The sequence below is a fragment of the Daucus carota genome, chromosome 6 (assembly GCF_001625215.2).
Source record: "Daucus carota subsp. sativus chromosome 6, DH1 v3.0, whole genome shotgun sequence".
In the NCBI taxonomy this organism is placed as follows: domain Eukaryota; kingdom Viridiplantae; phylum Streptophyta; class Magnoliopsida; order Apiales; family Apiaceae; genus Daucus; species Daucus carota.
The window spans coordinates 23,151,056-23,178,978 of NC_030386.2; the positions used below are offsets into that span (position 1 = coordinate 23,151,056).

Below are 27,923 nucleotides of genomic sequence, written 5' to 3' on the forward strand. Positions count from 1 at the left end.
AAAGAATAATTTTTAATTTTTTTTAAATTATAATATTAATCATACACTGTTATTTTAAAAAAATATTAAAAATAATGATTTTAAATGTACGATCCACATAAGAATGGGCGTCAAAAAATCAAATGACCTGACAAAGCACATTAGACCAAAAAATACGGTGCAAACGCTCAATGAAATGAGCAATGCTAGGTACCCCAAAAGATTTTCCCAAAAATTGTTACCAAATGATGTGGCAAACAAGTGGAGAGTTATGATTGGGTGATGAATGAATCTACAAGGGGGCCTCATTATTTTGGGAGTAAATGCAACCAATCAGGATTAGACACCTCATTTGGGAAAAAAATTTGGGACAATTTTTTGGGGTCCCTAGCATTTTCCCAATGAGATACAATCGGACATGCTTAGCAAAAAAAAAAAAATACAATCGGACATGAGGTGGCTGTAATAAAACACCCGGTATCTCTCTGTCTGGTCCATCTATCTTTCCTCCTACATACAAAATCCCCGTCTCACACTCCCTAGTCCCTTGTAGTTGTATGTAGAGCACTCACATTCCACACCGTGCGCATTTCCTATAAAATATTACTAAAAAACAACACACACTCAATTTCACACACAATTTGCCCAAAATGGTGTCTGCCACCACCGGCCTTACTTTCGAATCCCTGCCGGAAATTAACTTATCTGACCTCTCTCAATCCGAGCTGCACACTCTCTCTTTATGCTCTGTTTCTGCTTTTAAGCTTCATAATAGCAATGATATTATTACCCCTTCTGTTAATCCTTCCATTTTCAACAAGTCTGCACGCCAGAACTACTCCCGGCCTTATCGCCGGCGCCGTATTTCACCTAAACCTCTTAGTTCCGACCATTGTGGTCCGGCCCATGACCCTGCTGAGGTAGAAGATAGAACCATTGTGGGGTATTTGAAGAACCTTCTTGGTGATCAAGAGCGGGAGTTTTCGGGTTTAAAGAGAGTGGTGGAGGGTGATTCAGGTGAGTTTTTGAACCCTGGGAGAGTGGTTGAAGGTAATTTTGGTGAGTTGTCGAACCCCGAGAGAGTGGTTGAGAGTAATTCAGGTGCAATTGTTGTGTATGAGGATGAGAGGAATGGGAGGAAGAGAAAGAGAGGGGGTGGAGGTAAGAGTGATGTGGAGGTTGAATTATCGAATGTGAATTCAAATGGGGTGGTAGTTAATTTTCAAGAATTAGGCGATTCAGATGAGTATTATAGCGAGGAATTGAAGAAGAGGACCGAGGGTTTAAGGACTGAAGAAGATGGGTTAGGTTTTTTGAGGGGTTTAAATGGGAAATGGTGTAGTAGGAGAAAGAAAAGGAAGTTTGTGGATGCTAGTGAATTTGGTGACAAGTTTCCTGTTGGTTGGAAGATTATACTTGGTTTGAGGAGGCGAAATGGATGTGTTTCACTTTACTGTCGCAGATATGTAAGGTATGGATTGTTAGGATATCCTTGTGAGGCTACTTTCAAGTGCTTGCATTAGTTTATATATTGTATGTGTGTTTTGATATTTTTGTGCATGGGACGTGTACTATCAACTATGTATGTGCATGCTTTACATGTTAATGGATGATAAACTAAAATGAGTTTGCAAATTCGATTATCGATTGATGATAGTGTTGTTTTCTGTTTTTACGAAGCAATTTAGTTTAAGACGTCCACATTTATCCTTTGGTTACATGGATTCCATTCACTATACATAGTGTTGAAGTATATGAGGTCATCAGTCTACATACAATCTTAACTGTGTAGACTTGTCGTGTGAAATCTTTCAGTATAGGTTCTTTTGGCATTAACCTCATTAAAAAGAAGTATATATGATTGTCCCTTTTATAATATATGTGTTCTGGAGAAGGTTAAGATTTCTGCAATCCCCTAATCCTCATAAACGAAAATGATTTTTCTTTTCCATCACTATATAAAGTAGGTTGCCATCACAATATCTTTGTCTTTTCCATCTCTATATAAAGTAGGTTGCGCACACTAATCATCTGCTGATGTCTGCAACCCCCTAATCCTCATAAAAGAAAATGATTTTGTGTATAAGTTTGTGTGAGAAAGTGTCTATGGCTGCTAGTTTTTACAAAGCCAGCAAGGCAGGAATTATAACGGTTATAGATCTGCTCGCAGAAAGAATATGTAACCTATGGATCAGGCTGGACCTATTTTAATCCAATAATTAAGTGCAATACTATTACCATGTCACTTTGGACTCTACTCTATATCCTTACTTATGAAAAGGTACAATGTCAGCATGCAAATTCATACAGTATGTTGTTTATGTGACCTCTGTTAGTCCAACTTTCTAAATATTAAGCTTCAAAATTTTGGATCTGCACAATTTGTTGCTTGTATTCACTCCTGATTTGTTCTAAGATCTTTCTTGATATTGCTGGTTTGTTTTATCAGACTACTTTTTGATATATGAATTTAACACTTAAATAAACATCATCCATATAGGAATTGTTATTTTATTTTTTTGGACCAGCCATAGGGAAATTTTCCTTTCACCTATGAAGTTTTGACTGCATATGAATACTTCTATTATTTTTCAGTGCAAGTCACAGAGATGTAACAAGTAAGCATTGTTGTATACATTTAAGTAAAGAATATATTGTTGAGTCAGCATACTTGTAGCTCTTTTAGTTTGTGTTTATTTTGTTACTACTAAGAGTTTATAAAGCTTTTAGTGAACCAACTTTTCAGCTGCCTAATTACTGTTCTAGATTATTTAATTATATTAATTTACAATATTGCTCTCAATGGTCTTTTATGTACCATATTTGTATCTGTTCATTGAATAATGAAATCTGGTGGAGCTTGTATAGTTTGTGTTGGTATATTTACTGTTCATTCGCATCTACTTAGTTTTGGTAGTGTTGTTTATCTGAGCTGCGCTTATATAGTCTAAATACACACACGCGCACAAATATATATGTGCGTGTGTGTGTGTGTGTGTGAAGTCTTTTGGTTCTCATGAGAACGTAAGAACTATTTATAAGAAAAAAACTTAATTTAGTTTTGTATTATCAAAACTGATCTGAACTCTATATCCTTTTATCATCTAATGGTTTAGAATTAGAGTTTTCATATTGAGTAGTCCCCGTTTACTGCTACTCTATCTATGAAATGTGTTTTCCTGTGTACGTATTTCTTTTTTTATCTGTATCCTGTTTCATGCTTGCTGCAACTGAGTGTTTTTCGATTGATATGATGCAGTCCTGTTGGAGAACATTTTGTGTCCTGCAAGGAAGCTTCTTTGTATCTGCAGTCTTATTTTAGAGATAGAGATAACCAGAAGACTGATCAGATGGCTGCAAATGTTGAACAAGTTGGCAATGTGGCCTCCATAACTGTGAGTAAAAATACGAGTGTCTACCTCATTTGCATTGTTAGTCCTTATATTGATGTTAAAGTAATTTTCTAGCTGTTTGTTATTTATTTAATGTAATGGAAAAGGTATTTATGAGATCTTCAACAGCATGCAGGTGTTGTTGATAAGGAAAGTGACATGCAGGTGGATAGTATACCCAGTTCATCTTTAAATGTCATAGAACATAACATTTTGAGTACGGAAAAATTGTATGAGGTTCCAATTCGTGCTATTTTTGATTGCTCAAAATGTGAATTGACTTTCGAACAAAAGAGCAAATATTTTGAGCATATGCTTGAAGTTCACTTAAATACCACTAGAATGTACACACTTGACAAATCTGCTGGGAGTGGTTTGGTTATTGATGATGAAATATATAAACGGAAGGAGAGGAGCACTAATGAGGCTCAAGTGGGAATTCATTTGAACAACAAAACAAAAATCTCTAAAGAATCACCTGTTCAAATAACAGATCAGAAGAGTTCTGAATCTCCATCAGATAATGGGCTGCTGTCGAGGGCTTCTATGTTGGGTGCTGTGGAAGAGATTGCTTACCATTCTATGTTAGAGTATTCTAAGGACCAACCAACTGGACAACCCTGGATTTGTTCGTCTTCCAACAATCTTAACCCAGATATCTCTGCGGCCAACTCTGACCGTGAACAGAGCTTGGATTATCATCTCACTGAAATGGGAACTGGAAAGACCACGTCAGCTCTGGCCCCAAAGATGAAGCTACGTGATGGTGGACATATTACTCCAGATGAGAATATTATAAGAATAAATGGTGTTTCTGATATTGGGAATGGCAATGTCATGTGCACCAGGACTTCGGATCATCCCAAGCTTGGTGAATCTAAAAATTATCGTAGCACTGAGCAGGGAAATTGTGGAGTAGATTATGATGACTCAAATAAACTAATTGTCGGTGCAAAAAAGGGAGCTACGGATTCTTCAGTACTCTGTGTGCAGTCATTGCACTGCAATCCTGCAGCTGAGCCTTTATCATACAAGGTAATGAAACATGCCGTGGTGTATGTGGTACAGTAGAGTTTCCAATGCCTTGATATGTGTCTGTGCTACTTAAGGTTTACTCACATATCCTTAAAATCTGCAGCATAATGTATTAATCATTTCAAATATCATAGATTAATTTAGCTGACTTTTTGGTTAAACAAATAATGTGTGTGTGTGTGTGTGTGTGTGTGTGTGTGTACTTGCGGAGTTTGTGCCAAATTATCATGTCAACATGTAGAGTATGTTAGACAGATCATTTCTTTGTAAAGCTTCACATAAATATTGTTGTGTGATGTAAGATATCTGTTTTCTTTTTAGCAGCGAAAAGAGAGGAAATTGCTTTCTGCTGGTCAAATAAATGACGATTTTTCGAAGTCTGAGGAGTTGAGACTTGATAAAATAAAACCCTTAAATGATGGTTTTGTTAATGGTCCACAATCAGTATCTTTGCCACAGGTATCCATGGAGTTGCCTAACAAAGCAGCGACGTTAGAGGTTGAACAAGAAACAGTCCTGTTAAATAGTTGTGGAGATACTAAAGAAGTTGAACCTGAAATTGTTGCGTTGATCCATGGTGACAATGTGGAGATGGAAGAAGTTGACAAAAAAAGGGTTGTCTTAACTAATTGTGGAAGTGCGAGGATTGAAGAAGTTGGACCCCAAATTGTTTTGTTAAACGATGGTGGCGATGTAGGGATGGAAGATGTTGCACAAGAAATAGTTGTGTTAAAGAATCACGAAGATGAGCGGATTGAAGACGTTGAACCCCAAGTTGTTGCCAGCATCGGTGGCAATGTAGAGATGGAAGACGTTGAACAAGAAACAGTTGTGCTACACAATCATGGAGATGCAAGGATTGAAAAAGTTGAACCTCAAATTGTTGTATTATACGATAGTGGCAATTTAGAGATGGAAGGCACTAAAGAAGAAACAATTGTGTTGAACAATCATGGAGATGCACAGATTAAAGAAGTTGAACCCAGAATCGTTGTGTTAAAGGATGATGGTAATGTAGGGATGGAAGACGTTGAACCAGATTTTGCTTTAAGCAGTAGTGATGTGTGTTTAATTACGAGTGTGTGTGTATGGTGTGCAAAAAAGTTCACTCGTGAGACTGTTGAATCTGAAGATCATTCAGAATCAGTTGGTTTCATGTGCCCAACCTGCAAAGCTACAATCTCTAAGCATCTTGACAATGGTTTTCATGATTTCTGATCCTTGCAGTGCTTCCTATATTGCTGGTAAGGCTTCCTCTAGGACCAGGTACTTGCTAATTATGTTTTCTTTTACCTCATATTACATTTTTTAAATTTTGGCAAAGCGAGTCTAGTGAAAAAGCCACATACTTCTTTAATAAATGGTCAAGAACATTGATCAGTAGAATCTTGTCGCTTCTTTCGTTTAAATTGCAAATTTGCCCAACTCTGAAATGCAGAAGGCTGGAGCTGAACTTGCCTATATATAAAAAAAATGAAATTGATAATCTAGGAAATTTCTTACATCTTTAGACTATAAATCTATACTTACTGCTTTGCTCCTCTTTCATATGTTGCAGTGAAATAATGATCGGATGTATCAAATGCAGTACAAATTTATGTTGTTGCAGTAAATTGATGGCTGAATTTGTCAACTGCACCATAAATTTATGCGATGAAATCTTGCTTGCGATCATGTCTGTTACACTGTATAAGCAGATCAACTGGTTCCGGGAAATAGAACAGAGCTTTTAGACCTAGAAGTTTCATGTATTTCTGTCATGATGCTTAAGATCAGATCTGTGTATAAGCAGTTTAGTTGGTGCCGGAAAAATAGAACAGAGCTTATCTTTTAGCCTACACCTAGAGTTTTCTCGTACTTCCTGGTCTTGGTATGGTGCTTTGATGCACATCAGGCCTACTCATGCTTTCGAAGTCCAACTTTTGTAAACAGTGGAGGTATTACATATACATCAAAATATAATGTTTTCTGGTGAATATCCCTCAGCTAGTTTTTTTATAGATATATTTAATTTAGACAGTGATTTTCGTGAGAATGATATATATTTGTTTTACTTTTACATGCGTGTTAATACGTAGTCATTTCATTTTGTTACTCACCGGAGGTAATCTGAGGAACATTATTCTCTTTAAATAATGAAGATTGAAGAGAATTTTTAGATTCTTCTCTTACAAGCTGAAAAGCAGGTAGATGAAACTGGTGAATCTGGTCTCAGACGTTTTGATTCATTGGAAAGCAAATGAACTGTTGGGACAATCATTGAATCAGGATACAGCAGAAAACATATCCAGCAAAGGGCTTGATACTTTTGCTTTCTTTTTTGACATTTCCTTGGCCAAACATTCAAAATATTCTGTAGGAGTTAGCATCCATGAAAATGAGAAAAGTTGGAAACCTAATCTGTCATCCACTATATTTGAGTATGGGCATCAGGTTCTTCACTCTTTTTCTTGCTTACACTCCGTTTGGTTGAATTTGATCATGCTACTTTGAAATCCGATGGTGTTTCTCGTAGTGAAATAAAAAACTGTGAAGAAAAGGGCGGAATAAACATTGTCGAAGAGATGTATTTAAAAGGGAAGAGACGAGCTACAAGAAAGGCACGAGAAGTAAGAAATATTGAGGTACAAGAAAGGCATGAGAAGTAAGAAATAATGATCATTTCTTTGTATCGGAGTTTGAGCTCTAATTTCAATTTATTTAGAGATGGAGAAATAAAAAAAAATGATGAATATTAAATTCCCAGAAAGTACATAAATAATTTCATCTTCACAGTCTCATTGTTTCAATCAACATGAAGCGTCAGAATCTTTACATACAGTAAGTATTGAGGTAAAGGACCAAGCAAGGAGATATTAGTCAGAATCTTATTTACCAAACATTAATTTATGCATGGAATTTCTGCACAGAGCAGCATTGCATTATTTAAGTTGCATTGCATTAATCAAGGTTCTAAAGTTGAGTTGAAATTAACCTATGCTTAAATCCCACTTCATTGCTTAGGGACCCTGGAGCAATATTCTTTTGTCAAAAATTGAGGGCACACACATACATTTGTGTATAAGTACTACACTGTTACAAAGTTTGATTGGTGAGTTGTGTGACTACATGTTGATGAATGCAAGTGCTATATGCAAGCACTGCAACATAAATATATCACCTACACCACATGCTCAGACACTCTGGTGTCATGGATGTGGAAGAATAATAACAGTGTGCAGATATCAAGAAACTTGGAAGCAGGGAAAAGTTGTATTTGAGACAAAATTTTATAAGCATTCACTCAGACAGAGATTTTCAGAAGATAATTGTCAGAAGAGTTTGATTACAAGTACTGTTAAGCACATGCATTCTGAGACCATAAGTTCCTGGGAAGCGCCTAGAGGAAAGCGTGCACTTCTCTGTGGCGTTGTTTACAGTAAGCAGAAGTACAGGCTTAAGGGAACTTTTAATGATGTTAATAACATGAGACATATGCTGGTGGAACATTTCAAATTTCCAAGCAGTTCCATCCACATTCTTACAGGTAACTGTAATGTTATGAGCATATTTAGTATTACATTGTTTAGGTACTCTCTTTTTATGTACTTGATGAGAAGGTTCTCTTTGAGTAGCAAGTTATGAACTCAAAAGATCACTCAATCTGTGTTTTTTTGCAATAATGGAACTTGAGTGCAGAAGGGGGACCATATTTTCATCCAACTAAAAGGAATATACAGGCTGGTTTAAAATGGCTTGTGAAGGACTGTAAGGCTGGGGACTCTCTGGTGTTCTACTTCTCCGGACATGGATTAAGACAACCTGATTTTGATAATGATGAACTTGACGGATTTGATGAAACCATCTGCCCTCTTGATTTCAAGACAGCTGGGGTGATACTCGACAATGAAATCAATGATACCATTGTCAGACCTCTTAAACCAGGTGTCAGACTTCATGCCATCGTTGATTCTTGCCATAGTGGAACCATTCTTGATTTATCATATGTCTATAACTTGAAAGAGTACGTACAATATTTGCTCATTATCTTTACAAGTTTGTGAATTGCTTTATTATAAGTGTCTTCTGGTGTCTTCAACTTAGTAGTCTAGAAGGTGTACTTTTATGGTTTTGCAGGTTATTTGAAAACACAATGTCTTAGTAATATAATGTAGCTGACATAATATTCTGTTATGAATTATGATATTGAAATGGTAGGAGGAGGGGTTTGAAGTTTAATAAGTAACAAGAATCGACTTGTTCTGCTAATCCAAATAAACTGATCATATATAGAAAGACCTAATTATGTACTGCAACACATATATCCAAGTTTTATACTGCCTGTTTGAGTTTCCACAGTAAGACATGGATGAATAATCACCCTCCATCAAATGCATATAAAGGAACAAGCGGTGGACAAGCCATCTGTTTCAGTGCGTGTGAGGATGATCAACTTGCTGAAGATACATCAGTGAGTTATCTTTACTATAAAAGCCACTCTTATAATTTGAACATCAGCCTGCTTGTTGCTTACACTACTGTGCTGGCAACGACAGGCTTTCTCTGGAAAGCAGATGTCAGGTGCCATGACATACACTTTTATAAAAGCAATTCTGGAGAATCCTGATATAACATATGAAGGCATCATGATTTCAATGCGTACAGCCATCAGACAGGCGAGGGCAACTGGATGTCTCCTTAAGAGGCTTTTTCGTCGAAACATATTGCAGGTAGGTGTTTATCTTTTCTGATATATATTTTTTAAGTTTCAGGAGATATCGTATAAGATAACTTTGTAGTTACTTGGTATTTCTTTAAATAATTTTTTTTTTTTTGTTCTTGAAAAAAAATTGTGCAGGAACCTCTACTGTCCGCTTCTGAGAAATTTGATACGAATGCAACCTTCAACTTGTAGGCTACTGGAGTTCATGTTAACTACGAAGCACTGGAGTGTCTGTGACATTGAACAGCTTTCAATATATATAAAGATTAAATTTTTTTTCTATATTTGTTTGTTTGTACTAAATGTTACTCACCTAGTTATGCAATACAGCAGAATCACATTACTGAATATCATGTTTAGTTTTACCACCATATTTTCTTTGCACTTCACATTCTGACATTATTAAGGAAAACATATTGTCAAATTGTACTTTAAATAAGACACAATAGACACAATCTGCTGGCCTGTTTCTTACCAAATTAGTCCAAGAATACTCCTACTGCTGCAACCTGGACAAAATATGTATCCAAGTTTCTTAAACTAGCATGTCAGATTGTGATTCAGCGGGATCTTATAAACAAAATATCAACTAGATTTTTTGCATTGGAAGAGTTCCCATATTGCAAGGGAATCATTGCCTCCCATCATATACAGTAGTTACACTGCATTTTACGTGCCCTTTCTATAGCGTAGACAGCCAATACTACTTTGCACCTTTAACGAACTGTCTATCCACTCAAACTGAATTTACCTTGCAGATAAGACTAAAGTGTATTCGTATCTGGTTCTCTGCGAAAGCAGCTCTAATGGGGGCGCCAAAGTGTCATCAGGCATGCCTCTCTTGTTGGCTCTCTGTTAGAGTGGTATGACTCGTATGAGGACCAACTAGACTCCCAAATTGGACGTACATTCACGTTAAAGACATATCCCTTCATATCGAATTATAATTATGCTTGTAGAATCATATTGACAGCATTATAGGAATATAACTTTAGCTTTCTTCTAACAGCAAAACTTCAATCAACTCAAGAATATAGCAAAAATTGAAAAGAAAAAGAATTAGCATAAATCCATTACTGCGTATAAATGGCACCCAACAAACCAAAACTAGAAGTCACCAGAAAATTAACCCCATATATTCCAGCTTTCACAAAATCCAATAATTTAGATCAATAAGCACTCCAAGGCATATCATACCAGAGACATGTCTACTCGAAAAGAAAAATGCAGCTGGTGCAGAACCAAAGTCAGAGTGCCAATTGAGGCACAATCCGTGAACTGTCCAGCCTGTGGAACTGTGTTTGTTGTCCCTCGGAGAAACAGTGGCTACAACCAGAACTCTGGTTATTATCAGCAGCCTGCAGCTCCTCAAGCAACAAATCAGTATCCCAGTTATTACCAACAGCCTGTGACAACTCCCCTGACATCCAACCAGAACAATTATTCTTATGGACGACCATTTTCAACTCCAACTACTAATAATTATAATGGTTCTTACCAACAAGCTTCACCACCATACCAACAGCCACAAATTTCAGCTCCTCCTGCTCAACATAATGGATATTCCTGGCAACAACAAATAGCTCCACAGGTGGCACCTCCTCAAGTGTTTGGAAAAAAGAGGGCTGTGTTGTGCGGGGTGAGCTATCTTGGCCAGAAAGGTAGTCTCAAGGGAAGCCTAAACGATGCCACGTCCATGAAAAAATTTCTTCTCAATTCAATGGGATTTCCAAGTGCTTCCATAATTGTCCTAACAGGTAGAAACATACTAATTATCTTACAGGCCTTTTCAGATTCAGAGAAAACTCAGTATTTCAATATCTTTTTAAAAATTTAAGTTGTGGTGTTTTAACTGATCATATTGTACAGAAGAAGATTTGGACATCTACAGGACTCCCACTAGGCGAAACATTGAAATGGCATTGCGTTGGCTTGTTGAAGGTTGCCAATCAGGAGACTCGCTAGTTTTCTACTACTCAGGCCATGCCTCAAGGACTGTAGACCTCAGCGGAGATGAAATGGATGGGTATGATGAACTATTGTGTCCTGTTGACTACAAGATAGCAGGAAAGATTTCAGACGATGAAATCAATGCCACAATTGTACACCCCCTTCCCCGCGGAGCTAAACTGCATGCCATCAGTGACACTTGTTTCAGCGGAACTATTGTGGATCTGCCATTCATGTTCAGGATGAACTGGTTGATCATTCTTTACTAAATTTACTGCCCTCTTTGCCTACTGGCATCAGAGCTCATATGCAAAGATTTTATAATTTTTATTTATGTTAACAACTGCAGGCAAGGCGCTGTATGGGAAGATCACCGCGTTCAGTACAACTCATACAAAGGTACCAACGGTGGACAGGCGATCTCAATCAGTGCCTGTGATGATCATCAGAACTCTGGAGATACCACGGTATGTAATAAATAAATGGTTTTTCTAGTGTGTGCCCATGGACACACAATAATAAGATTGGAGCCAACAGAATCCGCCACCTAACTAAAAGTGCTTGTTACTCTGTACAAAATCTGATAAATAAAACATACTAACTGCAAGTATGATTAAAAATAAAGATGCAACTGTGGTCTGTTCTAATTTCAGAAATTTGTTTGAAAATGCAGTATTTCACAGGTGAATCAGGCGGTGCACTAACGTACAGCCTCATTCATGCTGTGGAACATGAGCCTAATCTGACATACGGGCGCTTACTGAATGTCATGTCCCAGAAGATCTCTGAAGCTCAGCGGCAACTAGGCCAGCCACCACAGGTACTTGCTGATTCCTTCTCTGAGCTTGCCATTTCTCAGCTGATGCTATAGTGAGTGATTTTTCGCGTAATCTTGTTGTTTGCAGATGCCTCAGCTGTCCTCGAGCGAGAAATTTGATGTGTTTTCAAAGCGTTTTGTGCTGTAGAGTTTCCTCCTCTACAATCTTGATCAGTGTCATTGTTAAATAATAAAAGGGTTTGATATCTGCATCTTACTAAACGGGTTTCGTTTAGTTCTCTGATATGTGTGATTTTAAAGAACGTTGGTTCTACTAGTGGCTTCATAAATATTCGTTGTAAGAATATGATACAAAGAAGAGAGTGATGATGATTTGTATTATTATTACCATAAGATTGATGAACAAATTAATACACATGTTTGCGTAAATTAAACTTCACCTGTGTACATGTGGCTTTTATCTTCCTCTCTGCATTATTTCAGTGAATGTCAAATATTATTTAAGGCCGCCGGGAGCGCCTATCCTTGAACCGGTTTGAATCATTTTTATCTGTTTTGACCTATCACAATATAAATTTCTATCAAAAAAAGGAAAATTAGAAGGGTGAAAATTTTACAATTATTTGATTAACAAATAACATCATATCTGCCTAAATCTCGCAGACAGGACCTTATGATCTGCCACAATGTTTAGTTAAGTGTTATGCATATTTTATAACAGAACATTACTAAAAAAGAGTTTATGGAAACACAGGTGCAACATTGCAATCATATATTTCTGGAACAAAATTCCTAAATGGCTAATATATACACCGGTCTAAGTTGAATCCAGTTTCTGAGCCTTACAATGTTATAACAGGGTTGTTCAATCACTAAGAACAAATAATTTGCACCAATTGCAAATGAGGGAAATCACTATCATAATATATAAGTAACGGTCCATTATATAGCCACCTTGGCAATTCTTCTTTGCCACCTCAAACCCCGACAACAGGGCTTTCACCATTCAAAATTTTCCACAAATTACCTTGTAAAACAAAATGCTTGAAGGCATTCTATTTTTGGTTTCTATTCGTTATTATTGTAGGACGGGATGGCTTTTTTACAAAAAATAGAAGGAAAAGGCTGGCTTCATCTCATCATTTTCCTTAGCCTCTTCTCAGCATAACTGGCAGTCTTGTTCTGTGGTTCAAGAACGCACACATGCTTAAAGTCTGCAAATGCATGACAAGCACATTTTATGAGAATAAATACGAGAGTTAATACATAACACAACATATAAACATTTTTCTACTGTTTTTTTTGAAGCAGCTAAACTGATGTTACAAATACTCGAAGGCTATAAACTTCAAACATTATGATGTCAATAGAAAGCCTGAAGTTATAACCCAATGTGTACCATAGTCCGCATATCAATAGGCATTCCGGTATCTTAATTCTTAATTTTCCAGTTGCTTGAAAGAGAATCTCCACAGGGGTGCCAAGAAAGGTCCCAACATTTCTGTGGCTTGGGGCCTTCCTATTGGAGTTACAACGGTGGCCAAAAGAAGTTGCCAACTAAATACTGGCACCTCCATTGAAATGGTAAAAACACAATTCTTGTATTAAAAGTATATAATCATCCATACCGATTGTATTATATCTAATTATTTATTTATAAATTTCACAATTCCAAATATGGGAACCATTTAGGCACCTTTTATATGTGCCAACCATTGGAGTTTAAAAGTTTTACGGATAAAAAATTATTAATTTTGATAAGTTGGCAATGTTTGGCACCTCTTGAGGCCTGAGGGTGCCTCTGTTGGAGATGTTCTAAAGACTAAGATTAGGTGGATGAAATCAAATTTGTAATCAAGTTTAAAAAACTTTCAGTCTTTTATCCATTCCGTTGCCTTGCAAATTCAAACTAAACTCAATCAGATAAATTTGCGGACAAAGCCTCATACAGTCTCCTGCCACTTATCTTCAAAAACTCATCATAAAAAATTGCACTCATCAGTTTTGCCATTTACATCCTTTCCATCTTCACTATAACATATTTTGCTTACAATTTTTCACTCCACTCTTGTCCAATTCTATTTATTCTACCCAGACATGTAGTAGATTCAACATCAAAAGGAAATTATCTTACAACAATCTCCTTAAACTTTCCTGCTTGACCGGTCAATTAATCATTTTTGCAGTTCACCTTCTCCCTAGTTTCCCATTCATGAGGAAAAAACTAAAAAAGCATAGCAGAGCCTCGAGGAGAAAATCACGATAACTAGTATTCTACATCCTCATAGATTCGATTAATGTCATATATAGTTAAGAGATTAGAAAGTGCACAAAGATAGATATTAATAAAAATACAAGAAAAGTGAACACATATTTTTAAAAAGTACTAATGGTTAGTGCAGAGACAGAATCAAGACAGAAAAAGGGTTGTCACCTTGAAGAGCCTCCTTTACAAAGAGAAGTGATTCCCTTGCTGCGCCTCGCCTCATATATGCCTTTACATTCTGCAAACAGATCAAACAGGATATCAGTGCTCACCAACTAATAATAAAATTTTGTACGCCAGACCAATGGCTGAATTTGCAGTTACTGCCAAGGGCCCAAAGAATTAAAAAATAACATATATATTCCAATCCAGCATCACAAGTAAACAAATATCTATCTCAACACTCACATATTTTAGACTAGTGACACAACTATAACTATCTAGGTTTAAGAGTTAATTTCCAAAGTTTGAGCAACTTTCAGAATATATAAAAAAACAAAGGCTAGCCGCAGTGTTCTGGTGCAAAGTTTGAATTTAATACACTCTGGTACGAGGCCGAATTTCTACTTCGCACCAATCCATACATTGAATACAGGAGAACTAGCTTAATGTAACTACAAGTACAAGCTTATACCCGTGCACGGTGCAAGCAATTTTATAATTCTAAACTAATACACACGCACACATATAGGGTCCTACCTACACTCCTACTCCACTAGGAACCAAGTTACAATAAAACTAGAAATTTCATCCCTTGCTTCAAGTTAGTTTGTTCAGTTTACTCCTACTTTGAAATTTCATCCCTCGCTTCAAGAATCAATATAGTGACAATGGGATTCAATTATATCAATGTCGGTGCTCTCTTGCATAATCTTATCACTAGTTTTCAGGGGAGGAACCACCAGGGCAGGGAGGTGTATCACCGGATCCCAGTGGAGCACTGATCTAAAGTGAAAGATTAGTTGGAACCCTGGTCTGGCAATCTTGCAGTTATGAGGAAAGGGGGAAAGAGATGAAAGGGACATTGGAGTATGGACTAGAAATTTTGTTACAAGTCTTAAATTGGCTCTGTTGGATAACTATTAACACATAAATAAGCCCAACAATTGAATCTGTTTGTGGTTGCCCCTCCAAATTTATGTATTTACGCATATTATATTAATGCTTGTCAAAATCCAAGGCCTTGTCTGTTTAAGATAATATTTTTATAATATAAACTTTATCTAGGGATTTTTTTGAAATAGCTTGCATGGCGCATATCTATTTTTTACATTGGAGTGATTTTTTATGGCTTTAAAGGATGCGTCTCATATAAATATTAATGTATAAGTTCATATACTCTTTTTAAGAGCGATTTTCATAGCCAGATGAGGGAAGTACTTCCCAAGATACATTGCACTCTACAGACATTATTATGGTAAGGTGATGGATATACGAGTACCAATAGTCTAGTGCAACAAAACATTTATTAGCTTATCAACTAACCTTCTTATCAAGTGATATTGCTTTGGTGCAATCTTCCTCAGCTTCCTGATAGCTGATAAATAATCCAGTCAGTCATGTATGCGAACTAATACAGAATATACACATGAAATATCTAGTGGAGAAGAAAGAATACCATCCTAATTCGAGGTAAGCAGCTGCGCGGTTGCTATAAAATGTCGCATTTCCCTCATTCAACTTTATAGCTTCGGTATAATAACTTACAGCTTTATTCCATTCCTTTTTTTTGTATGCAGCATTTCCCTGCGACAGAAGCTATCATTGATCAGGAATCTAAATGCAAAAATTATATTTCAGAATCGTGCAGTTTCAGAACAAATTCTATGACAAAAAAACACACAAAACCTTGAGTGCGCTTAAGTGATATTTAAACAAACAACTTAACCTACAAACAAGTACCAGGAGTATTTTACTGTATATCAAAAATAATGGACAATATTCCAAAAAGAACAGTAATAAAATGTTCTCAAGGAAGAACTCATTTATTCAAACAAAACAATAACAATAAGAAGATACAAAAACAAAACTAATACTTCAGCAGAAAGGTTTATGACTTCGTCAATTAGGGACCTACTGGAACTAAAGAGCAAAATAACCTGCCAACATTGCAAGATAAATACTTGCAGCTAAGACACTATCATGTAAGAAATTAGACCATGCAATCTGGAAATTTTGAAATAGTGTGGATCTGTGGCGAGAGGGAACATTTTCAGGATAGAACTGCCAGTAAGCGCAGGGATTAGAGAAAAGTTGACCCTTTATTACAGTTCAATTGCAACTGTAGGAAAATTACATGTACCGATCTAAACACCGGAGGAAAAACATTAAAGCATGTTCAATGCTACTGCTAAAATTAGTAGAGCTATTGTTATATAATAAGATCAAAAGTGAATTTTGATGTTAAAATTGAAATTATAGTCTAGTGCAGAGTTTAAAAATGACATCAAATAGATGCAAACCTAGCTACTTTTTAGCCGCCAAACTTTCAGTAACACCATTTTATTTGTCACTGTTACTTTAAAATCATTCATTTCCATCAATTTTCCCACTTGCATGTCTACGTGGCAATTATAGCAACAATTATACTTGATTCAATATTTAAAACCTAGTATAGCATTTTTATTTTTTTTACTTTTTACAACCTTGTTTAGAGCAAGTCCAAGAGATGCCTTATATCATGTCCTAAGTTATAATTTAGGGCATTTGATGAAAAAGTTTGATCCGACAATGTCCTAGTGATGCCTTTATATCACTAGGGCAACCTCTTCAAGCCCTATTTTTGAGGTACCTCTCTCCTTGCCCTATCCCATATTTTATATTAAATTCTCATGAACACTCTCTTTCTCTCTCTCCTTTATATTATGTTTTAATGATGAAAGAGAATCTTTAATAATAAAATAATTAAAGATATAGTGAGAATAAGGCACATTGTTGGAGTTCAAGTTAGTAAAATATGTCCTAAATCACTAATACATGATAATTTATATTATATTTAGGGCTTGAAGTAGGACACTGTTGGACTTGCTCTTAGCATTGCACTGAAGATGCGTGTTTTATAGTTCACGCTATCTTACAGATATAACATCTCTTATAGCATTGCATTGGACACGATCTAACAGAATATAAAAATACTCAAGAACGATTTTATTCACAAATAGAGATTATAGCCTGGTGTCAATACAGATATATGGACGCGAAGAGAAAGTATCTCACACCTTTAGAACTTAGAAGTCTAACTTTAACATATTAATCGTCTCGAGCATAACAAAACCGACAATCAAACACAAAGATAACCAAAATGCCTTATAAATGACACTGGTTTGTGATGAGGAACGAATATAAAGAATTAATACTTATGTTAGTAATTAGTTTATGAGTGTTAGTGCATTTATCTATATGTTTTTTTGTGGGGTGAGTAATCATTATACAAGTAGTTCAATTTTAGTAAGCCAAATTGTTTATGGGCCTTAGTCCATCAAATAATATTATTAGGGTTTCTATTCCCTATATAAGTGATGTAATCCCCCACATATTAGTTATGTGCTGATTATACACATTTCTTAAGAATAATATTGATTAATTGCTCTTGCGATTGATATAATCTCAGCTTAAATATTGCTTTTATCTATTGTTCTCCATCAGTCTTTATCCCTATCAATAGTTAAGTTGGGTATCTTAATGCTATTTACTAATCCAGCAAACCTTGATTAAAAAGGCGAAAATCATAATGCATAATAATGAAACCACCGTCTCTTCAGCAAGTCCGCGATGCTTGATTGGCTCCATTTTTTGTGGAGCTGTCCAGGGAATACAGCATTTGGCGTAAAGATAGTTTGACCAAACTTCATATCATACATGTAGCACATTTAGGATCTCAATTTTTTTAACTAATGCGAGCATTATATTAAAGCAATTATAAAGCAAAGATTGCACCATTTCCCAACAACAATTAAGCAATATTATTCTCTAAAAAAAGTGTGTAATTAGAGCGTCTCTAATATGTCGGAGATTACATCACTTATATAGGGAATAGAAACCCTCATAATAAGTATAACCTAATGCACCAAGGTCCATAAACTATTGAGCTCATTATAACTAAAGTACTTATACAACGATTACTAGCCCCACATATAGAACATATACATAAAATACTAATTCTTTCTACATCAGATAGCCAAATCCTTGTCAACTTAATTATGCTACATGGCAAGGATATAGATGGAGCCGATCAACAGAAGCAAGTGATGAGGCGAAGCAAATGCATTAGCAGATTTCCTTGCTGCAGCAAATCAAAAACTAATCTCTGATGTCCAGATCCACATGATTTTCAGCATGGCTAGCAGGTTAACCGGATTTTTGAAGAAATAGGGTGAATCGTAACAAGTTTGTAGCTAGTCTTATTTTAGGTACAAACTCCAGAAAAAACACAAAAGTCTGTGTTTTTTTCCTGCATACAAGTACTTGACTATAAAATCTAAGACTAGCCAAACACCGCGTATGGACAAATTTTCCTTCCCTTTCCAAAACTTCTAATTAGGATGAGCAAATATGTTTCAAATTATAAATTAAAAAAAATAAAAAGATGCATAAAATTGACGAGTTGGTTCATAAGATACTTTTCAAAAAAATTATGATACACGTGCATGAAAACAGAGAATTACATGAAACTTCACATCAACAATTAATGTGAAAGAATTAGGTAACACCATGAGAAAAACCATATAGTGGTAAGCTAAACATTTGATTGTGTACAAAAAAAGATATGAAAATACCTTCACTGAAGAGACAAATATCACATTCAATAATCAGAAGGGAATCTAACCTTTTCTTTTAACAAGTCACTAGCATCCATGTTGCCGTTCATATCTGGTAATGGTGCAGAATTGGAGACAATGCTAGCTTGATCTTGAAGAGATGAGTACATGTCTAACACGGTATCCAGCAGAAACTTATCACCTCCATGGCTTGCAATAAAAGAAACTGAGATTGGATAATCATTATGATTTCCTATGGGCACAGCAACCTGGAATATAAGTTAATCCAAATAAAAAATAAGAAGTCTATTTCTGACCATAGGGATGTATAGAAGACGAAAACACTAACTAAATACAATTACCTGACAGCAGCCCGACATACTTGCGATGCTCAAAAGAGGAAAAGCTCTATCGTGGAACTCAGATGACACGCCCTTCTTTGAGTTTAGTCTTATTGGAGGGTCAGCAACAGTAGGAATAATTAAGATTCCATCATCCTAGCAAAACGATTAGATTTGAATATAATATCAAGAAAAGGTTGCTTTGGTTCAAAAAAGCAAACATGTACAGAAAGTCAAGAAGTTGAACACGTTTATTTTACCCAAGGCAATTAAAGTGATTCTTCATGCCACACAAGGAAAAGAAAGATCTTTCTACTGTATGTGCTTCTATTATATGAGAAAATTATTGTGCAATTTAAACAAAGGCTCTGTCCAAGTAGTAAAAGGGGCCAGCTGTTATCAAATTCTAATCATACAGCATAGTGAGTAGTGAGTGCTAACAATTACCTACTACAAGTATCACTGAATGACTGTCCTCCAAATAAAGTTGAATTCACATATATACTTCATTAACTATATTTAGTTGTCATTCTGTAACAAACTAAAAGTGTTTAGGCACCAAGGAGATCATCATGTCTTAGTTATATTAAATGACTCCAGATGTTGTCAAGCGCATGAAAGTATGGCACAATAATCGTATATCCTTCAAAACATTGTCTATACTTCTTATAATATTGAGGGTCATTCTGAAGCCCTGTCTTTTGCAAAGCAGGTACTTAAGCTACACCCATATACTCCAGTATGCATGAGCTCTCTTTCATATAAGCAAGCCCGTCAACTGAATATCACTAAATTTAGCAAGAAATCAGGAACTTAAAAATGGAGCACTCCAAGTCCTTAAATAACAAAATGTTCTCTGCAAAATGTAAAACTAAATTTTCTATAACGTCTAGTTGTGAAGAAAGTAGCAAAAAGAGCCAAAAAGATGAGAATATATTGCAAGAAGACAATTTGCCTTGGTTTTTCTTTTGACTAAGAAGTGAGGAAAAAAGGCCATAGCAAATCTATACCGACTTGTAAGCCATAGCAAAAATGAAAACAAAACACTCCCATGGAATTCAGAGATTAAATAATGTGGAATATCTATGTCAGGGATAGATCACAGATGCATAAAAAATTAAACATTTCATGGAAAAGGATCTAGATGCTAAAAATATTCAGATTCCTCTTGCAAGATATCCCTAACATAGGATTCCTCTTGCAAGATATCCTTATTATAAAAATATCAAATTAATACTAAAATCCTTGAGAAGTACAAGGTGTCTGTATGAAAGCCTAGCGCAATGTGTGTGTGTGTGCACTTTAACAAGTGAAAAGAGTTTGACAAACCTCGGGATGGTAGTTGCTTAGCCAGGAAATATCAAGGATAAAAAAGAGATATATATATATATATATATATATATATATATATATATATACATATCTATATATATATATGTATGTATGTATGTATGTATATGGGTCATGTTCCTCTTAGAACCCTTAGCCTAAGAACCCTTAGTTTTATTCCTAGTATTAATTAGGACTTTGCAGCAGAACTGCACATGCAAAAAAAGGTCGAGTTTATGTATTATATTTTGAAATTATTTTTGAACACACACAACGATGCGGAAAACATGTATTTAGATCTAGATCCTGAATATCTATTTAAAATTTAGGGTTCTGCAGCGGAACCTCAGTGGTTCTAAGGTTCTATTTCAAGGCTGGGTTCTCTCTTGAGCCCGACCCTTCACACACACACACACACATATATATTAATGGAGATATTCGGAGGACAATATTCTTCACATTAACCTAGATGATAAATTCGAAGATCATTGCCTTAAGCATCATGATATAGGTTTTTGGACAATAACATATAATTATAATATTAGCCTTTCGAAATATAATAAAACAAGAAAATCTGATAAAAAAACAGATTCTTTATACAATAGATAATCCATACAAGATTACAAGCACGCACATTTCATTGCAATAAATGTTCTTACAAAATCCATTACCTTCAAAAGACTCCTGAGAGCAGCTCGAATTTCAGTTCTGACTTTGTACAGAGTTTTTACATTGTCATGTGTAGTAGTGAGTGCTTCAAGAACCCGAGCAGATACATCAGGTCCTACCTTCGGTTCGGTTGATTGGACCCATTCGTGATGATTACTTTTAAACTCATGTCTAAAGGCAAGCAAGACATGCAGGTCAGGATGTGGTCAAAAATCAAGCAGTGATAAGGAAGAGAACATCCCCCTTAATGCAGCAGAATAAAAGTCTAGATAAGGTATCCACTAAGCTCAATAGTTCATAACTGTTACAACTTACAAACAGGAGTGGACTTCCTCAGAGATGTAATATACTATCTCCACTCCACAGTAAGGGGTTTCACTTAAAACTAACTCATGTTCAAGATACAATTCAGCTTTGTCGTACTTAACTGACACATAATTCTTAATGTATTATGATTTCATGTTGTGCAATGACAACTCATATTCTTAATCTAAACTAAGGTAAGTACACGTATAATATGTACAGATTTGTCAATGACACTTTTCAGTTAACTAGAGCATATAAGATGCAAGTAAAAAATAAAAGGACACTCTGTTCATCTGTCACCATCTTATTGTGTTTGACATGTCAGGTAGGCACAATCTAGAATCATTCGAGAGGGTACCACATATCCCTTGTTATCTTGAGTTTTATAAGATTTCATGGACTCCAAATGTAGGAAGGAGTTTCAACTCCTCTGTTCAGTATCCTCTCTTTTTTTTTTCAAGTAAGAAAGTAACTGTTTAAAACTAACAATAACATAATACCTCAACAATGAAAACATCGCAGAACATAGAGCTTTTAAAGCAGAAAATCCGTTCTGTAATTTAGTTGATTCCTCTATGAAGTCTTTCAGGCTAGGGACATTTGCTGCAATATACTGAGAAAAATTCATGTGGTCTGGAAGCTGATCTGCAGAATATAATGAGTAAAAATGTCAATATTTGTAATTGTAAGCATGACTCTCTTTCTTTTATTAGTAAGCAATTAATTTTAACACTATAATGGTTCGATACATTAGTGTTATCCAGTAAAAAGATTCAGTTATATTTTTATATTTTATACCATAAAAGAGGAGATATGATTGCATATATACAACTTTACCTAATTTTTTAAAATAATTACAGAAGTCGAGCAAGCCTGGAACTTACAGCCTTTCAAATCTTTAATTACTTTGCATACAACAGATAAAATATTTTGCTTTGGAGCTTTAGAAAGCTGAAATAGATCATCAGCAATTATACAGCGTCTAGTCCTTTTAGGTTCCACCTGCTTCAAGTTGAGGAGCACATGTCCAACGCGATGCATAACAGACGGATCACGAGCAAAAAAACCTGAAATAAAATAAGGTTGTTGCCATGCACAACCAGGAGACGTAATAAAGACATCATAACTTTATATATTTGACGACGTGCAACTCACATGCAAAGCATCCTATATGACCTATTTTGTCTGAACAAACTTTTACTGGGTGCAAAGCAATTCGGCAGAGTAAATCATATTGTATATATAATAGGTTTCCTTACCAGTCAAATCACAAAAACTGACCAATTTCAAGACTTTATTGAAAATGTTCAACTGAGTTCCAAGTCGTTGGACAAATATCATTAGAGTCATGGTTGCAAGACAACATTTATGAATAAATACAATTTTCTAAAATTATTGTGAGTACATGTAAAAATTAGCACTCCAATTACCTACCAACAGTATCTAAACTCTGTGAACTTGAAATAACCCCAATAGTAGATATAACTCCGTGAGATGGTCGGAATCCAATGACACCACAATATGCTGCCGGGATTCTGATGCAACCGAACGTATCGGTACCTAAAACATCATGAATAAGGAAAGTGACAATCTGAAAGAATTGGCAGAACCATAAATCAACACTACAACTTGCAGAATTTATTACTTAATGCAAGGAAATAAATATTTTAGTCATGTGCAAATATTATTCACCTCTTGGTAGTTGATATATATAATACTAACCCTAAAACGAGAGGTGTGGGCCGTGGCGATACTAAGTGATACAAACAGAAAGTTTGACAGAATAGAAAGTGAACTTTAATATAGGATAGGAACTAAAACAATGTTGCATTGTTCATGGTCAGCCTATGGAACCGCGATCCAGTTCCCTTATTCCGCAACACGATTCCTCCTCAACCCGGATCACCAGGGATCACGTTCCAGTTTGCGATATACCTTTAACTTGGCGATATAAGAAAGGAACTATCTTGATTGAAATTGTTTTTTGAAACGTACTTTAGTAAGAGAAATAAGAAAAGATAGGTATTCGAAAGATGATACAGATGAAAGAAAAGACACACGAGACTTGACTTTTTACAAAACAGATTTAGATCCCCTTATAAATACGTATTGAAGGTCCTTACCATTTATTAAGTAACCTTAAAATCCATTTTCTGGTTAATTTACTTCTCTATTTTCGAGTAAAATAAATATTTTAATTATGAAAATCATAACTAGACTATATATTGTTTAGTAAGAAATCACTATAAGGGATCAAGATATCGAACCGCGAATCCGCAGGTCATCGTACCCGATTCATGAGAACTACGTTTTATGTACCCGCTCCCGTACCATGTACCTAAACGACCCGTGAAACATGCAACACTGACTAAAAATGTACAATGAATTATTCCTTGAAATTTGAATTCGTTACAAAATAAAGAATGCAGATAGAACAAAGTAGGAAAAAATCAAATTACAGTTATTACTTATAGCTTAAGCAACAAGGTTGTGGAGCCATATATAGAATAAATCATATTGTTAGCAATCATACAGAGACTTTAATAAAGAAGGTATTACTAAGTTTATGTGATCACATTTTCATCACAAGTATACTAAAACCCTCAGCTTTAAGTTTACCAAAAAGTGGTACAAATAAAATTATTTTTTATGTTAATTAAACTGAAAACCCATACCAAGAGCAAAGTCAACAAGCTCCGATGCAACAGCCACAGCTGACCCACTGGATGACCCACCAGGAACATGAGCTGGCATTTTTGGGTTTGTAGGGGTTCCATAGTGCACATTCTCTCCCGTAATCCTAGAAGCAAGTACGAGAAAAGCATTCATATACTTCATTTCTCAATGACATGGACGAAGATAGGTTTAAAAAGATTTCAACTAGTACGTGATATTTCAGGGGCATCATTATTACTTTAAATCCTAAAGAAACAACTTTTAGAAGGTTGAGATTTTACTTTAAGGTTTTCATCTTCACAAATAAAAAAAAATGAGGTAAAAAGCCCAAGTCCAGGATTAGTAGTTCAAATATTATGAACGCATATTCATCTTCATTTCTGGTGGTTTCCAAATAATCAATATAACTTTTAAATATATTGATATATATAGGAGAGGACTAATACCCAAAAGACAGTTCATCCATAACGGTCTTGCCAACACAGGTAGCCCCATTCTTCAAAAGCATAGTTATCACTAATGCAGTCCTGTCAGCAGGTTCATGAGTATTCTTCCAGTCAGGATTACCAAACCCGGTCACATGGTCCATGACATCAAAACTGCAAACAAAAACCTACCACAGCTTCATAAAATGCTCAAACACAAATAATTATGTTCCAGTACAAACCGTTCTAAGCAACATCCTCGACATACTTAGGACAAGCAAAACATGCTTATCATATAAAATTTACACCAAAAAGAGTAAAATACTATGTGGTCACTGAAACCATAGTCTTGTTCTGCAAAATGATGATCTTTTCAAGCAAAAATGCTGACTTTTCAAGAATACTGCTCTCAGTACGTGTGTGTGTGACTCCAGCAAAATAGAGAGAGAGAGAGAGAGTTACTAACACATCTTTAACAGCAAAAGTCAAGTTAGAGAGTGACAGTCTAGCAGCAGGAGGAGGGGGCTGAGGAAAAGGAAGCAACTCAAATCTTTCAATAAAAGCCCCGAAATCTTCTTTAATCATCAGCTTCTTTGCTTTCATTTTACGCCGTTGTGATTCCGCGAGAATCACAATTCCGGCCACGCTAATTCCGATCACTACCCATAATCTTGGGTTTTCAAGATTCACCAACTTTGTGCTGAGCTTCGACATATATGTACGTGCGATTGAATTGATAAATTATGATCTTGATGATAAATTAGGGTTTGGTGAGTCGGCTAATTGGGGGTTTTGGTAGGGTTTAAGAAGGGAGAGAAATGATGGGGAAAGGGTTTTAGAAGAGAGAGAAAATTAAAGATTCTTCTCGCCCAAGTCAAGCACTTGTAAAACTTGTGCTTCGACTATATTTTTCGCTAGATTGGGCTTCCACTGTTTTTCTTTTTTTCGGATCTTTCTCAAAAATAATCGAGTTATAAATACCGGAAATTGACAAATAAGCTCCAATTTTTACTATTTAAACTCCAAATCTTATTTTGAGATATTAAATGTCATAACTATCCTTATTTTATTTGTTTTAAATCTGCAGCACCATATATAACAGCATACAAGAATACAAGTATTGAACCATTAAATGGTGCAAAAGCCTTCGAATGAGTTTGTTTTTTAGACCCAATTTTTTTGACCAAAGCAGCAAAATCCCTGACTAAAATTTTAAGGGAAGGGGAGCAAGACTAACAGAGTGTTGCAGCTTCATATGATATTGAATAGCTAGCTTTTACATTTATTTTTCATGTTTAAGTTAAAACCAAATAGCTAGTATGTTGCATGTAAGAGTGGTAGTAAAGAATGCAGTTATGCATCTTGTCTTATTTTAGGACTTGTAACTGAAACTAGTCCCTGAAATTTGCTACTTTAAGCAGGAGCTAAGAGAAAGTTGAATGAAAATAAGTGGATCTTAATTATAATAACTTCTAGCAAGAACATGGCATGACTAAAAAAGATCCCCACATTTTATATGCATGAGAAATCTTGAGGTAGTATTCTGAAGGATACTGCAGTAGCATAATAACAAATAGATTGATAAAAGAAGTCTGGTCACTTAGTTACAACATAATCTACTACTCTAACTCAATCCAAATATAGCATTCCATCCCAGCCAATCATTTCTTATGTGTCTTGAATACTTCTCGGACAAGTACGAGAATTATGTCCAGTGCCTTGACATGTACTACACTTTCTCATGTCATGTATCTCAAAAGCTGATGGATCGCGGGTTGTAGAGCTTTTATTTCTCTTATTTTTGAGCCAATAGGAAGCCCTTTATGTGGAATCATCTCTGGTTCAAGTATCACAGCAGGAGGAGCATCAAGAAACTGAGTAATTTGTCTTCTACTGTCTTCCTTTTGTACCAAAGGCAGATTGTGATATTTATCTCGAAACTCTTGAAGAAGTACGTCAATGTCATCATTACGATCATTCAATGAAGTATTACTATCAAGGAATGATTTTGTATCAATCCTCCACTGTGGATGAATTTCATTAAGATGCAATATGCCTTCTCTATCCAATTCTCTTATCTTTGTGTGCACATGGAAGTCCCATAGAATTTGAAAAATGTGACTTACAAGTGATTGTTAAAACTCCTGGTATTGTTGCTAGCTCATATTGCTTATATCATTGACTAAGAGCAAACACTGAAACATGACAAATAAGTTCCCGAAATAAAGGAATACGAAACTTATGTGGTATACGCACCTTTTCACTTGCAACTCTTGTTTTGATTTCTTGGTACTGATTCTCGATTGCCAGAGAAATTTTGTCTTTTACATCACGAAAATCACCTGTAAAAACATTCAAATATTGCTTCAAAACGGTGTGAGCACCTTCTGCCCTTGACGTAACATGATTACCCAAGTGCATAAAATTATTTGTCCATGCAAACACAAACCTCTCTTTGTACGGAATCCATGTAGTATTGATATAATTCAATAAAGAACCTTTCTCTGCATACTGAACTTCAAAAAGACTCATATTCTGGTCAAAAGATAACTCATCAGGAGATTGAATCAAGCTAGTCCAATTTAACAAAAATGTGTCCCATGAAGCTTCATGGTTATGAGCCAAATTTTTTATGTCCAGCTTCCATACTCCATCCCTTTTTCTTTTTCCCCAAACTTCAAAGGGACAATTAATTAGTCTAGAGCCTGTCACTTTTCTTCTCATTTCCTCAGGTGGTTTATTTGATAGTGATACATACCTCCCCTGTCGCAATCAATTATAACGTAACAATTTGTCTTTGATTTTTTAATTTTTGTCACAAATCCTTGCCTCAATACAATCTCACGAACACTATTCAGAAGTTCCTCACAAGTTGAAAAATCTCTGGTTGAAATGACTAGTAGCGTATCACACCCATTTGAGCCTTGATTTTCGACTACAGAACCATCTATATACACATGACAATGATTAAAGTCTAATTAAGTAAATGCTCAATGTAAAACTAAGAATAATCACAAGTTTTTATGCTAAAAATTTGAAGCACAATTTGGAGTTAGATTCTAGCCATAGAATTACCTTTTTCCACTGTCTGATTGTTATGCCCCAACTCGTATGATTCATAGAGTTCCTCCACATCTTTTGTCCGAAGAAGTTTAGTGATGTCATTTAGATCTGCTAAAACTTCGTCTCCACCTTCTGCATCCATATTTTAGAATGAGAGGGAAAAAAGGTGGAAGACGGAGGGTTTATGGAAAGAAATCAATTCCTCTTGTTTTTGAGAGAGGGTTTTAAACACTGAACTTCTTGATATATATAAAA

The 27,923-nt window shown here is 35.6% G+C and overlaps 4 protein-coding genes and 1 long non-coding RNA gene across 7 annotated transcripts; 3 read left to right on the top strand and 2 right to left on the bottom strand.

The window, feature by feature from the left end:
* The first annotated feature begins 179 nt into the window (after positions 1–179).
* On the top strand, positions 180–6,382 carry LOC108224725 (uncharacterized). 3 transcript variants are annotated; one of them, XM_017399431.2, is made up of 5 exons: positions 180–1,450; positions 3,239–3,374; positions 3,501–4,406; positions 4,728–5,672; positions 5,965–6,382. In XM_017399431.2, the coding sequence occupies exons 1-4, from the start codon at positions 630–632 to the stop codon at positions 5,622–5,624; spliced, it is 2,760 nt and encodes a 919-aa protein (XP_017254920.1). In that variant the 5' UTR covers positions 180–629; the 3' UTR covers positions 5,625–5,672; positions 5,965–6,382. The 3 variants fall into 3 exon arrangements, with proteins under 3 accessions (XP_017254920.1, XP_017254921.1, XP_017254922.1); XM_017399432.2 differs by having other exon boundaries at positions 4,728–5,650; XM_017399433.2 differs by having other exon boundaries at positions 4,731–5,672.
* A 944-nt stretch (positions 6,383–7,326) lies between these two features.
* On the top strand, positions 7,327–9,458 carry LOC108226755 (metacaspase-1). The gene is made up of 5 exons (XM_017401753.2): positions 7,327–7,932; positions 8,085–8,409; positions 8,745–8,856; positions 8,942–9,115; positions 9,244–9,458. Exons 1-5 carry the CDS (start codon positions 7,515–7,517, stop codon positions 9,298–9,300), a joined length of 1,086 nt encoding a protein of 361 aa, XP_017257242.1. The 5' UTR covers positions 7,327–7,514; the 3' UTR covers positions 9,301–9,458.
* Positions 9,459–10,207: 749 nt separating this feature from the next.
* LOC108227741 (metacaspase-3-like) lies at positions 10,208–12,149 on the top strand. Its single transcript, XM_017403050.2, has 5 exons — positions 10,208–10,865; positions 10,978–11,308; positions 11,408–11,525; positions 11,732–11,878; positions 11,964–12,149. Exons 1-5 carry the CDS (start codon positions 10,313–10,315, stop codon positions 12,021–12,023), a joined length of 1,209 nt encoding a protein of 402 aa, XP_017258539.1. The 5' UTR covers positions 10,208–10,312; the 3' UTR covers positions 12,024–12,149.
* Positions 12,150–12,575: 426 nt separating this feature from the next.
* LOC108227740 (outer envelope protein 64, mitochondrial) lies at positions 12,576–25,546 on the bottom strand. Its single transcript, XM_017403049.2, has 13 exons — positions 25,072–25,546; positions 24,627–24,779; positions 24,180–24,304; positions 22,939–23,064; positions 22,389–22,571; positions 22,005–22,149; positions 21,201–21,369; positions 19,222–19,356; positions 18,928–19,128; positions 15,721–15,848; positions 15,588–15,639; positions 14,271–14,340; positions 12,576–13,050 (listed from the first exon to the last, which is right to left on the bottom strand). Exons 1-13 carry the CDS (start codon positions 25,317–25,319, stop codon positions 12,968–12,970), a joined length of 1,818 nt encoding a protein of 605 aa, XP_017258538.1. The 5' UTR covers positions 25,320–25,546; the 3' UTR covers positions 12,576–12,967.
* A 569-nt stretch (positions 25,547–26,115) lies between these two features.
* Positions 26,116–27,867, bottom strand: LOC108226783 (uncharacterized). Its single transcript, XR_001807722.2, has 3 exons — positions 27,681–27,867; positions 27,055–27,552; positions 26,116–26,947 (listed from the first exon to the last, which is right to left on the bottom strand). It is a non-coding gene; the product is annotated as an uncharacterized LOC108226783 (long non-coding RNA).
* Between the last annotated feature and the right edge of the window lie 56 nt (positions 27,868–27,923).

Bases quoted from the DNA above. Each gene is read 5' to 3' on its own strand.
- LOC108224725 (XM_017399431.2), top strand. From the start codon at position 630: ATGGTGTCTGCCACCACCGGCCTTACTTTCGAATCCCTGCCGGAAATT. The intron at 3,375-3,500 runs GTGAGTAAAAAT...GATCTTCAACAG, and splicing joins GCAATGTGGCCTCCATAACT to CATGCAGGTGTTGTTGATAA. The intron at 4,407-4,727 runs GTAATGAAACAT...TTTTCTTTTTAG, and splicing joins CTGAGCCTTTATCATACAAG to CAGCGAAAAGAGAGGAAATT.
- LOC108226755 (XM_017401753.2), top strand. From the start codon at position 7,515: ATGTTGATGAATGCAAGTGCTATATGCAAGCACTGCAACATAAATATA. The intron at 8,410-8,744 runs GTACGTACAATA...GAGTTTCCACAG, and splicing joins TATGTCTATAACTTGAAAGA to TAAGACATGGATGAATAATC. The intron at 8,857-8,941 runs GTGAGTTATCTT...TGGCAACGACAG, and splicing joins AACTTGCTGAAGATACATCA to GCTTTCTCTGGAAAGCAGAT.
- LOC108227741 (XM_017403050.2), top strand. From the start codon at position 10,313: ATGTCTACTCGAAAAGAAAAATGCAGCTGGTGCAGAACCAAAGTCAGA. The intron at 11,526-11,731 runs GTATGTAATAAA...TTGAAAATGCAG, and splicing joins AGAACTCTGGAGATACCACG to TATTTCACAGGTGAATCAGG. The intron at 11,879-11,963 runs GTACTTGCTGAT...TGTTGTTTGCAG, and splicing joins AACTAGGCCAGCCACCACAG to ATGCCTCAGCTGTCCTCGAG.
- LOC108227740 (XM_017403049.2), bottom strand. From the start codon at position 25,319: ATGTCGAAGCTCAGCACAAAGTTGGTGAATCTTGAAAACCCAAGATTA. The intron at 21,370-22,004 runs GTATTATGTTAT...GCTTGCCTTTAG, and splicing joins GCGATGTTTTCATTGTTGAG to ACATGAGTTTAAAAGTAATC. The intron at 13,051-14,270 runs GTGACAACCCTT...ATGCATTTGCAG, and splicing joins TGTAAAGGAGGCTCTTCAAG to ACTTTAAGCATGTGTGCGTT.